Source organism: Arvicola amphibius, chromosome 12 (genome assembly GCF_903992535.2).
Source record: "Arvicola amphibius chromosome 12, mArvAmp1.2, whole genome shotgun sequence".
NCBI classification, from domain to species: domain Eukaryota; kingdom Metazoa; phylum Chordata; class Mammalia; order Rodentia; family Cricetidae; genus Arvicola; species Arvicola amphibius.
In genome coordinates, this window is record NC_052058.2 from 20115024 (window position 1) to 20128871 (window position 13848).

The 13848-nt window shown below is 37.6% G+C and overlaps 1 protein-coding gene across 1 annotated transcript; it reads left to right on the forward strand.

Moving 5' to 3' along the window:
* Window positions 1-12477: 12477 nt before the first annotated feature.
* On the forward strand, window positions 12478-13425 carry LOC119827731 (olfactory receptor 10Z1). The gene has a single exon (XM_038349579.1). It carries the CDS (start codon window positions 12478-12480, stop codon window positions 13423-13425), a length of 948 nt encoding a protein of 315 aa, XP_038205507.1.
* The last annotated feature ends 423 nt before the right edge of the window (window positions 13426-13848 follow it).

Sequence of the window (13848 nt, forward strand, 5' to 3'; positions counted from 1 at the left end):
TGGGTCAGGGTTACTTTAATCAGTATTTTTTTTTCTGTTTCTGTTCATTTGCCTGAAAATTTTAAGATGTCATTTTTTTTAACTACTGAGTAGTATTCCATTGTGTAAATGTACCACATTTTCCTTATCCATTTTTTTTGGTTGAGGGGTATCTAGGTTGTTTTCTGGTTCTGGCTATGACAAACAATGCTGCTTTGAACATAGTTGAGCACATATCTTTGTTGTATGATTGAGCATCCTTTGATTACATGCCAAAAGTGGTATTGCTGGGTCCTGAGGTAGATTGAGTCCTCACTTTCTGAGAAACTGCCGTACTGATTTCCAAAGTGGCTGTACATGGTTGCACTCCCACCAGCAATTCAGGAGTATTCCATGTACTCTACATGCTCTCCTGAATAAGCTGTCATCAGTTTCTTTGATCTTGGCCATTCTGACAGATGTAAGGTGGAATATTAGAATTGTTTTGATTTACATTTTTTTGATGGCTAATGAAGTTGAGCATTTCCTTAAATGTCTTTCAGCCATTTGAGATTCCTCTGTTGAGAGTTCTCTGTTTAGGTCTGTACCCAATTTTGTTTGTTGAATCATTTGCTCTTTTGATGTCTAGCTTCTTGAGTTCCTTGTATAATTTGGAGATCAGTCTTCTGTTAAATTTCAGGTTGGTGAAGATATTTTCCCATTCTGTAGGCTGCTTTTTTGTCTTGTTGACCATGTCCTTTGCTTTTACAGAAGCTTCTCAGTTTCAGGAGGTCCCAGTTATTAATTCCTGCTCTCAGTATCTGTGCTACTGGAGTTTTATTTAGGAAGTCTTCTCCTGTGCCCATGCATTGAAGGCTACTTCCCTCTTTCTTTTCTATAAGGTTCAATTCACTGTGGCTGGTTTTATGTAGAGGTTGTTCATCCATTTGAACTTGAGTTTTGTGCATTGTGATAGATATGGATCTATTTGCATTTTTCTACATATTGATATCCAATTATGCCAGTACTATTTGTTGAATATGCTTTCTTTTTTTCCATTTTATAATTTTAGCTTCTTTGTAAAAAATCAGGTATTCATAGGTATGTGGATTGATATTTGGGTCTTCAATTAGATTCCATTGGTCCTCATTTTCATGCCAAAACCAAGCTGTTTTCATCATTGTAACTCTATAGCAGAGTTTGAAGTCAGGAGTGGTGATTCTTCCAGAAGTTCCTCTATTGTACAGGATTGTTTTGACTATCCTACGTATTTTGTTTTTTTCATATGAAGTTGAGTATTGTTCTTTCAAGGTCTATGAAGAATTGTGGTGGGATTCTGATGGGTATTGCATTGAATTTGTAGATTGCCTTTGGTAAGGATTGCCATTTTCACTATCTTAATCTTATCTATCCAAGAGCATGGAAGATCTTTTTATTTTTAAATGTCTTCTTTGATTTAGTTCTTCAAAGATTTAAAGTTCTTGTCTTACATGTCCATCACTTGTTTGGTTAGAATTACCCTAAGATTTTTTTATGTTATTTGTGGTTATTGTAAAGGGTGATATTTCTCTGATTACTTTCTCAGTACATTTAATATCTGTATATAGGAGGGCTACTACCGATTTTTTTTTTGCATGCGTTCATTTTGTATCCTGCTGCATCACTGAAGGTTGAAGGCGTTTATCAGTTGTAGGAGTACCCTGGTAGAAGTTTTGGGGTTAATTATGTATAGTATCATATCATCAGCAAATAGCAAAAGTTTGACTTCTTTTCAATATGCATCCCTTTGCTGTTTTATTGCTCTAACTAGAAGTTCAAGTAATATATTGAATAGATATGGGGTGAGTGAACAGCCTTTTCTTGTGCCTGATTTTAGTGTGATCCCTTTGAGTTTCTCCCTGTTTAGTTCGATGTTAGCTCTTGACTTGCTGTATATTGCCTTCATTATTGTTAGGAATGTTCCTTGTATCCCTGATTTCTCCAAGACCTTTATCAAGAAGGGATGTTGAATATTGTCAAAGGTTTTTTCAGCATCAAATGAGATGATCATCTGTTTTTTTTCTTTCAGTTTGTTTAGATGGCAGATTACATTGCCAGATTTTCATATGCTGAACCAGCCCTGCAACTCTGGGATGAAGTCTACTTGGTCATGGTGGATGACTTTTCTGATGTGTTCTCGGATTCGGATTGCCAGTATTTTATTGAATATTTTTGCATCAATGTTCATGAGGGAGATTGATCTGTAATTATCTTTCTTAGTTGTATCTTTGTGTGATTTGGGTATCAGGTTAACTGCAGCCTCATAAAAAGTTTTGCAATGTTCCTTCTGTTCTTATTGTGTTGAACAATTTGAGAAGTATTGGTATTAGTTCTTCTTTGAAATTCTTGCAGAATTCTGCACTGAAACTAACTGGTTCTGGGCTTTTGTTTGCTTGTTTGTTTGTTTGGGAGACCTTAAATGACTGCTTCTATTTCCTCGGGGGTTATAGTTCTATTTAAATTGTTTTTCTGGTCTTGGTTTAATTTTATTGTGTGGTACCTATCCAGAAGTTTCCAGTACACCTTTAGATTTTCCAATTTTGACGAGTACCGTTTGTTTTTCTCATATCCTCTTTTCATTTCTAATTTTGTTAATTTGGATATTCTCTGTCATTTGGTTAATTTGGATAAAGGTTTGTCTAATTTGTTGATTTTTCTAGATGAACCAACTCTTTGTCTCATTGATTTTTTGTATTGTTTTCTTTTATTCTCTTTTGTTGATTTCAGCTTTCAATTTGATTACTTCCTGCCATCTAGTCCTCCTGGGTAAGTTTGCTTATTCTTGTTCTAGAGCTTTCAGGTGTGCTGTTAACTCACTAGTGTGAGATTCTTTTCAGCTTTTTAATACAGGCATTTAATGCTATGAACTTTCCTCTTAGCATTGCTTTTGTTATGTACTGTAAGTTTGGATATGTTATGTATTCGTTTTCATTAAAATTTAGGAAGTCATTAATTTCTTTCTTTATTTCTTCCTTGACCAGTGGTGATTCATTGAGCATTGTTCAGTTTCCATGAGTTTGTGGGCTTTATGCAATTAGTGTCATTGAATTCTAACTTTAAGCCATGATGATCTGATAAGTGACGGGGGGGGTTCCAATTTTTTGTATCTGTTGAGATTTATTTGTTACCTAGTATGTGGTCGACTTTAGAGAAGGATTCATGAAGTGCTGAGAAGAAGGTTTATGCTTTTGTGTTTGGGTGAAATGTTCTATAGATATTTATTAATCCCATTTAGAGCATAACAGTTCCTTTATTTCTCTGTTAAGTTCCTGTCTGACAGACCTGTGGTGAGAATGGTATGTTGGAATCGTCTATTGTTAATGTATCGGGCTTAATGTATGGTGTATGATTTAAGCTTTAGTAATGATTCTTTTACAAATAGAGTGCCCTTGTAAGTAAGGCATAGATTTCAGTATTGAGGCTTCATCTTGATGTATTTTTCTTGTGATAAAATGACCTTCTTCATCTCTTTTGACTAATTTATTTTGAAGACTATTTTGGTAGATATTAGGATAGCTATACCAGCATGTTTCTTAGGTACATTTGATTAGAATGTTTCCCAACCCTTTACTCTGAGGTAATGTTTGTCTTTGTAGTTGAGGTGAGTTTAGAGCTACATTCTAATCAATAGGCTGAGAGTCAGGCTGGACCTAGAGTGGGCTTTTGAAACCTTATGGCCAACCACAGTGAAACACTTCCTCTAACAATGCCAAACATCTTTTTTTCCTCATTTTTTTTATTAAAAATTTCCATCTCCTTCCCTCCTCCTTCAACTATGTTTATAGCAGCATTATTTGTAATAGCCAGAACCTGGAAACAACCTAGATGCCCTTCAGTGGAAGAATGGATGAAGAAAGTGTGGAATATATACATATTAGAGTACTACTCGGCGGTAAAAAACAATGACATCTTGAATTTTGCATGCAAATGGATGGAAATAGAAAACACCATCCTGAGTGAGGTAACCCAGGCCCAAAAAGATGAACATGGGATGTACTCACTCATAATTGGTTTCTAGCCATAAATAAAGGACATTGAGCCTATAATTCGTAAAAAATCCTAGAGAAGCTATATAAGAAGGTGAACCCAAAGAAAAACATATAGTTATCCTCCTGGATATTGGAAGTAGACAAGATTGCCGGACAAAAAATGGGAACATGGGGGTGGGGTGGGATGGGGGGATGGGGGGATGGGGAGAGAAAAGTGTGAAGTGGAGGATGAGAAGAGCTTGGGGGAATAGGATGGTTGGGATATAGGAAGGGTGGATATGGGAACAAGGAATTATATATCTTAATTAAGGGAGCCATTCTAGGGTTGGCAGACACTTGACTCTAGAGGGGTTCCCAGCTGTCCAGGAAGCCGCCCCCAGCTAGGTCCTTGGGCAGCTGAGGAGAGGGTGCCAGATATGTCCAGATCCTATTGCCATACTCATGAATATCTTGCATATCACCATATAACCTTCACCTGGCATTGGATGGAGAAAATGACAGAGCCCCACATAGGAGCACCGGACTGAGCTCCGAAGGTCCTAATGCCAAACATCTTAATCGTAATCCTTTCAAATTGTGTCATTCCCTAGTGACTAAGTATTTAAATATACAAGCCTATGGAGGCCATCTTTATTTAAACCACCACATTCCACTTCTTGCCCTCCATAGGCTTGTAACCATATAATAATGTAAACATGCAGTTAGTCCAATTTCAAAAGTCCCCATAGTTTTTCACAGTCTCAACAATCTTTAAAAGTCTAAAATTCAAAGTCTCTTCTGAGACAAGGCAAACTCTTAACTGTAACCTCTGTAAAATAAAATAAAAAAAAAACCAGATCACATGCTTTCAATAAACAATGGCACAGAATATATATTACCATTCCAATTTCACTTGATGACCTCTTTGGTCCTGCCGCTTGGTGGGACTGGAAGTTGGTCTCCCTTTTCAATTACATTTATATTAGCTTTCTGATGTTGACTTTTTTTTTTTTTTACATTGCTTAAGCTTTCTAAAAATTCCTTTCACAACTTGATATATTACCTGGCTAAGGTCTTATCCCAGCACTGCCTTTATTGTTTCTTCAATTATGATCCCAGAAGTCTTGCTTAAAAGCAGTCAGCCACTCTCCCTGTACAAAATCCCAAAGTCTTCCACACTCCTCCAACAATCAGTATGGTCATTCCTGTAATTACAATATCCTAATCCCTGGTACCCAACCTCTGTCTTACTCACTGTTCTATTGCTGTAAAGAGATACCATGAATAAGACAACACTTATAAAATAAAACATTTAGCTAGGGGCGTGTTTACAGTTTCAGAGGTTCAGTCCATGATCAACTTTGTAGGGAGCATGTTGGCATGAATGGGTTTGGAGCAGTAGCAGAGAGCTACCTCCTGATCTTTAGGTTGAGAGAGGGGCTAGATCTAGAGTAGGATTTTAAAACCTCATGGCCAATCCCACAGATATACTTCCTTTAACAAGGGCAAATTTTTAATCCTTATAATCCTTTCAAATGCTGTCATTCCCTGGTGATTAAGCATTCAAATATATGAGCCTACGGGGACCATCTTATTCAGAGCATTATAGTTAGCAAATACATTATTCCATTTTGTAAACTGCCTCAAAATTATAGTGATTGTTTCTTTTGTTTTGTGTAATCTTAGTTGTTAATGGCTAAGTATTTGAATCCTTTTTCTGAAAATCATTGTTTACTTGATAACTTAGTGTTTTATGTTTATCACTTAAGTTTCAATTCCTATATTAATGTATCTAATGCTATTTAAATTGATGTTTTGACAAGTTGACAGATAAGGATTTAGTTTCTTTCTTTTGCATGTGGATATCCAATTTTCCAAATTCCATGATCTAAAAAAGGTATCTTATATATGATGCATAATTTTGGCATCTTTTCTAAAAACAAGGTGAACATAGATATTAGGGCTTCTTTCTGGGTCCTCCATCTTGTGCTGTTTATTTACATGTTTATTTTTATGTCAGTACTAAATAACGAGATTCCTTCATCATTGCTCTTTCTACTCAGGATTGTTTTAACTATTCAGTATCTTTTGTGCTTGATACAAATTTTAACATTATTTTTTTTCTAGACTTTTGGTGGGTATTTCAATGAATCTGCAGATCACTGTTGATAATACGGTATTTTTAACAATATAAATTCTGCCAATACAAGAGCATGGAAAGTCTTTCCATATTCTGCTGACTTCCTTATTTAGCTTTTCTTTTAGTGTTTTTAAAGTGTTTGTTATAGAGACCTTTCACCTCTGTGGTTAGTTTTCTTTCTAGATATTTATTTTTCCCCTAGTATACTGTGAATGAGGTCTTTTGTTATGTTTCTTTCTCAGTAAGTTTATAGCTGGTATATAGAAACACTGTTGATTTTACATCCTGCTCCTTTGTTGAAAGAGTTTCTGAGATCAAAAGTTTCCTGGTGGAGCCTTTCAGTTATTTAAAGTATTATCATATTATCTATCAATTTGGATAGAGTTGAATATTTATTACCTGCATTTCTTATGTTTCTTTCTCTTGTCTTATTGCTCTAGCTAAGACTCCAACCTGGGTATTGAATTAAAACAGAATAAATGAACTTCCTTGCTTTATTCCTGATGCTAGATGACATTATTTCAACATTTTACTATCAGTGTAATGCTGGCTAGAGATTTACCATACATAGTTTTATGTTGAGAAATGTTCTTTCTATTTTTAATTTTCTCAGAACTTTTATCACAAAGGGGTGTTGAACTTTTCAGAAGCCTTTTCTGCAACCTTATCCTGTGTTTTATTTTTCTTGTCTACTTAATACGTGTATCACCGATTCACATATATTAACCCATTGTTGTGTTCCTAGAATGGAGTGAACGAGGTTGTGGTTAAGGTGCTTAATGCATTCCTTAATTTAATTTTTAACTAGTTTATTGAGAATTTTTTCATCTACGTCCATTAAGGAATTTATTCTATAGTTTTCTTTTGTTGTAGCGTCTTTCTGGTTTGGGTATCAGAGTAATACTGACTACATAGAATCGATTTTATAGTGTTACTTCTCTTTATATCTGTAAAAAGTTATTTACAATGGCAGTCATACTCAAATATAAAAACCAGGGAAAGTCACAACAACAACAACAACAACAACAACAAAACTATAGGCCAATATCCCAAATGAAGAAAGGTTCAAAAAAATCCTCAGTAAAAAAATTACAAATGGAATACAGAAGTTTATAAAAAAAATATCATCCAATACAATCAAGTGGACTTAACCTATGAGGGGGCACAGAGCACAGAGATAAATGGGATTGGAGTGCATGATGTGAAATCGGCAAAGAATCTGTAAAAGAACCTGGCGGTGGTGCTATATAACTTTAATCCCAGCAATCAGAGCCAGAGACCAGCAGAGTGCGTACAAGGCCAGCCTAGTCTATAAAGTGAGTTCCAGGACAGGCTACAAAACTACAGAGAAACCTTGTATCAAAAGAATCATTAAAAGAAAGGATTTCTACAAAATATTTATTGAACAAGTTGGTTAAAGTAAAAAAAAAAGTATTTTTTCTCCCCCCTGTTCCATCTTCTAAGCATATAAAGCTTAAAGTGCTTGCAATTGAAATGTGAATAAATAATATAAATAATAATTTAATTAAGTTATTTCAAGATAAATAGAAAACTTTTTAGGGAAAACATCAATAATTAAAAGCAGTAGTACTAATTGTATTTAATAAACAAAACAAATATCACATATTCTACACTGTTTATGTAAAAGGTAAAGCAAAACTAAACAAAACAAAGAAACAAAACAACACAAAAACAAAAACAAAAACAAAAGGCTCTTGCCATGGAAGCTGCTGTGGTGTGGCCCCCTGCCTAGACACCCAGTTTCCCCTTTGTTCATCTTTACTTGCTAGTATTCATCACCAGGAGTCCGTGGTCTGGATTGAGCCCTCTGGTGTCTGCTACACTACTGATAATGGGCTCTTACTGGGGTCTTCTTGGGTTTCCTGGTGTTTTTGTCATTGAGATGCTGTTGCTTTGGATCTGTAGGTTCCTCCCTTCACAGGTTCAGGGATTGGTGGATGTCAGAATGAGCCAATTCATAGCCCTTGTTCTGGGCCTGAGTGGTAGCTCAGTTGGCCATCTTGCTAGGTTTCCCTCCTCGTATAACATATTCTAACACATACCTCTCTGTTTTCCCATCTAGAGGAAGTATAGACTTCACTCACTCAAGTTATGAAACTCCTTGTGATTGATAGAAAACCTAACTGAAACCGGTATGATTTTCACTTCTATGAAGTATTTGACCCATGACTCCCCTTTAGTACAACTGAAAGCCAGTTTTATACTAAAACATTGATTTGGAAGATCTCTGAGGCCGGAGGGACTCTGTAACTGAAAGGAAGACAGAGGAGCAACTTATGACAAGAAAAGGCCACGTGAGGAGACTAACCTACCTCTATGAATCTGTAACTAAGTGCTACAAGGCCCTTGATGAAGTAGTTTTAAGTACGGATCACTATGAACTGAACATTCCTGCAGGTAAGTCATTTCTCTTCCTGATTTTCTCTATGAGAAGTTTGGTGGAAACTGGTATATTCCATTTAAACTTGGAAAGACTCAAGGGGAGTTGGAATTTCTCCACTCCCAGAGGTGCCTGGAGAAATGGAAGCTTTTGGAGTTTCACATAAGAACTCTTTCTGGATGATAGGAAGGTATAAACAGAAACGATGGGAAACGGAAATTCTGAGAAAGTTCTGAGAAGTCTCTTTCCACCTCCAGTGTGAACAGAGGTTGAGTGCGGAACTAGACTTCTGGGACAACTGGTAATGAAATTCTGATTTCCCACTTTCCCATAGAGTGGTGCCAGGTTGGGAAATGAGATAAAATGAGAGATTTAAGTAAAACCGGAATTGTCATGATGTGATTATCAGGTTTCCAGTCACTCATAATATGAACCAGAAAATCTTCAGTCACTGTTTTTAAATCTCCCCTTTCTTTGGTGACATTTCTTATTTGCTGAGTATATCTCAAATGCATAAACCTAAAGAAATATCCCCCTAACACATCGGAGCCAAACACAAATCACCTTAAAATCATGAAGGAAAAGACAGGATTGTGGTTCTACTATAGAATGTGCCCACAGGCCTTTGTGTCTGAGTCCCTGTTCACTGTTGCTGGGGCTGTTAGGAAAGTTTGTGGAACCTAGTGGAGGCAGAGCACCGCTGGAGGAAGTGAGTGTTGGCTTGGTTTAATAGCACAACCCCACTTCTTGTCTATTATGTCTTTCCTGACTCTGGATGCAATATGACAGCAACCCCAGGCATGTATGTGCCTCTGTGCCTTTCCACCTTCAATGGACTGCACCCCCCTTCAAACCATAGCTGAGATACCCCTTCTTTCAGTAGACTTTCCCAGGCATGTATTTTGTCTCAGCTACAAGAGAAATAACACAGGAGATAAACTAAATTGAAGCATCACAGATTTCTCATAAAGAACTAAGTATGTGATCTGATTTTGCAGAGATAATTGTTTTTGCAATTGATAACTGACATGTTTTCAGATTAATGAGGCATGATCATTATAGAAAATTTGGATTTCTAAATTAAGAAACATCTTCATCTTACTAATTCCTTGAATATTAGATATAAATAGCTTAACTTTGACACTGATTTCATTTTAAGCTTTTAATAGTGGAGATAATGAACACATCAGTGGGAGATCACTGACACCATAGCACAACGCAATTGTCTTGTCTTAAAAAGCATGTCTTATTTTAGAGCTGCCAAATCTAATATTTTGTTTGGTTAAAAACTTACTTATCATAAAACGGGAGTAAGGAGACTTAACACTCAGTCAAACTGGATAACACATTAAAACGCAAAATAACAACTCAATCAAGGTAATTTTATAATGTATATTGTCTTTAACCTGCAAGGATTTCTGCCATTCTCTCTTCAGTGTGTAACTATGATCCAAGGAGACATTGTTGAGCTTTATTATGTACATTTTGCATTATTAAATCAATACTCTTTTTTTTTATTTGCACACAGCAAAATGAGCGGGACAGGATTGATTTGCTGGTGGAGAGTGCTTGCTCAGGACCAGAGTTCAGTCGTCATCGCCCACACTAGAGGGCTCACAACTGCACACAGCTCTAGCTCCAAAGGATGTGATGCCCTCTTCCAGCCTTCATAGTCACCTGCACATACGTGCCAGTCATTCAAGTATACTTACACCCATATATAAAAATAAGCCATAAGAAAAGCAGAGAAGTTCATTTGTTTGTTTTGAGACAGGGTTTCTCTGTGTAAGAGCCCTGGCTGTCCTAGAACTCACTATGCAGATCAGGTTGGTCTCTAACTCAGAGATCTGTCTCTGAGTTAGAGACCAACAGAGTAGCAGGTAGCTTGTTTGTCCTGGCCACAGAAACTGTATTAATTAAACCACTGTTTGGCCCATTAACTCTCTGACTTTGCCTTTCTTTCTCCCAGCATTCAGCCATCATTCTAGTGTTGAACTCATGTCACCAGCTATTATTATGGCTTCCACTGCATCAGGGAGCAGAGCCATATTCCACAGGTGCACATACTGAAGAAATGTGTTTTGAAAATGTCAGTCATATACACTGATTAACCTATCCTGACTTTGGAGACTTTAGGGGATTCATGTTATTCAAAGGGCAGGAAGCAGATGTAAATCCAGATATAGACCTTTCAGCTTTGTAGAAAAAGAAAGAAGATGAAAATAGGCAATGTTACTTAAAAAGAAGAGTAGCAATGAGCAAGGGAAAAATGAGAGTAAAGGAATATATTGACACTCAGAGATCAGGATCATCTTCCCAATGGCCTTGAGGCTAGACACATTATGACATAGTTGAAATAAACTCTTCAGTCCACAATAAAAATGTGAGTTTCTGTTTTCTTATATTTTATAAATTATACATTTTATATATGGATTTTAAAGCACAATTCCCAAGTCCTAGGATCTTGGATGAGTCATTTCAACTTTACAGGACTCATTTCCCTGTCCAGAAAATGTAACTTATCCTTATCTTCAGTATTCTAAATTTTAAAAGAGATTTAGTATGTAAAAAATAATATATTTATTGTATCCTAGATACACAAATTATTGTGGCTTGAATCACGACCTTAGCTTCTCTTTGTTCACATCGCCCTTCACTGCTTTCCCCGAAAGGATAGCCCCAAATGATAATAAGCAGCACAATTAGATGTGTTTCCTGAAACAGCAACCACTGGGACCTTAGACCCCTTGGAGAGGAGCTCTTTGGAGAAAAGTAGATACAATTCCCCACCTGGGGCTGAAGTTGAGGAAGGAAGCTTCCTGGTATCACTTGGAGACATCACAATGCTCAGAGTAGGAGCTTCTGAGCTGGATCACAAGTCTTACTCTTGCAGAGCAGTCTTCTGAGAGCTGTCTATGGCATGGCTACCAAAAAGCAGGACTCAGTCCCACTGTGAACTTCTTCATGTGAGTAAAGTAAAGACTCCCCCTTCCTCCCACAACACAGCCTGCTCTCATTCATGCCTTGGCTCCCAGCAAATCTGGGGGTGGGAAATGAAGTGATGCTTGACGGCTGGTCATTGGTTGATAGATGGCTGATGCACAAACCATTGCTTTACCCCGTTCTTCCTCCAGTGGTTTGCATGTTGGTAACATGAAAAAGAAACCTGCTCCACTCAGGGAGGGGGTTTGCACAGGAGCAGAATATCTTGGAGGAAGTAATTGTATAGATACAATCAATTTATATTGACCAAGGTATTTAATCTACATTTACTAAACATAATTATCCCACAGTGTCTGAAGAGATCAGTCATTGTGTGAGATAGCAATGTTGAAGTATAAAACAGCAAATCCGTTCTCTAGTTCTACTTTGCTTTGACTTCAAAAAAGTTACCTCTGTTGACCTTTCTTGCCGAATATACAAAACATTTACAAATCCTTTCACCTCTACTGTACATTTTAGTAGGCAAAGTATTTGTGTTTGTCTAAATGTATATTCCCAGGTAGAAGGTCAGGATGAATGAATACATGGTGCATGTATTTTCCAACTTGCCTATTTGTGAATACATGTGCATTCATTACAAAAAAGTACAACTTATTTGCAGTGTGGTAATTAATTGAAGAGGTATAACATAGTTTGAGTGTGAAGTGCATATGTGTGTGTGTGAGTGTGTGTGTGTTCCTATATTTGCCTAAATGTACTTACACATATAGGAGTTTATGTTAATTTCAATGTAATGATTGGCTATCCATAACATACACAGACATGTATAGGCTGTACCTATATGCTTGTGTCTAATGCAGTACATATTTTTCTAAAGTTTAATTACAGTATAAATCAGAGATTCTTTTGTGCGTGTGTTCCCAATAGGCACAGAGAGGAAAGAATCCATCTCACCTGCATCTAAAGAGGCCAGACATCGACTGGCATGGTGGAAGAAATCAACAGAATTAGCAGGACTATCAATCAGAATGGCACAGAACAATGTCACCTGCTGGAGGGGCTTTGTCTTCCTGGGCTTCTCTAGCTTTGGGAATCTTCAACTTCTGCTCTTTGTCTTATTCCTCTCTTTGTATCTTGTCACCATCACCAGCAACATCTTCATCATCATAGTGATCAGGCTGGACAGCCATCTGCACACACCCATGTATCTCTTCCTTTCTTTCCTGTCCTTCTCTGAGACCTGTTACACATTGGGAATCATCCCGAGGATGCTCTCTGGTCTGGTTATGGGGGGACAGGCTATTTCTTTTATGGGATGTGCTACCCAGATGTTTTTCTCTGCTTCATGGGCTTGTACCAACTGCTTCCTCCTGTCTGTTATGGGCTTTGACAGGTATGTGGCCATTTGTGCCCCACTACATTACGCCAGCCGTATGAACCCCACCCTCTGTACCCAACTAGTGGGCACCTCCTTCTTGAGTGGATATCTTTTTGGATTAGGAATGACACTAGTCATTTTTCGCCTCTCGTTCTGTAGCTCCCATGAGATCCAGCACTTTTTCTGCGATACACCTCCGGTGCTAAGCCTCGCCTGTGGGGATACAAGACTTAGCGAGCTGGGAATCCTCATCCTCAGCCTGCTGGTTCTCTTGGTTTCCTTCTTCTTAATTACCATCTCCTATGCCTACATTCTGGTGGCAATCCTGAGGATCCCTTCTGCCGAGGGGCGGAAGAAAGCTTTCTCTACTTGTGCCTCACATCTCACGGTGGTCGTTATTCACTATGGCTGTGCCTCCTTCATGTACCTGAGGCCCAAAGCCAGCTACTCTCTTGAGAGGGATCAGCTTATTGCTGTCACCTACACTGTGGCAACTCCTCTCCTCAATCCTATTGTTTATAGTCTGAGAAACCGAGCTGTGCAATCAGCTCTGAAAAATGCTCTCCAAGGGAGTTTACTAGGTAAAGGAAGAAAATAAAAGACACTCCCCTTTGTGAAAGCAGGTCCTAGACAAGGTTCAATCCAAGGGGACAAATATTCCAAAATTTTGACAAAACCGCTATACCTCAAAGCCCACATCTCTCCTCTGCCTTTCCTCCTAGGATACCTGAAAGAATAAGACAGGATTTCCTGCTCAGGTCACTGTGCTCAACTTGATGAGCTCAAAATCTTAATATTCACCTTCCGTCTCATGAATGTCACTCCCAATTATCAAAATTCAACAAGACGTAGGAATTTTCTTAATTCATTAAGATCATTACAAATTTTCCAGCTGAGCTAAACAAGGCGAGGGAACTTCAGAGTGTTTAAGTTCAAGGCTGGGTTGTCAGAATCCAGGTACATTGTAGAGAACTGTAGCATGATTATACAATGAGAGTATCCGACCAATAATATTCTTCTA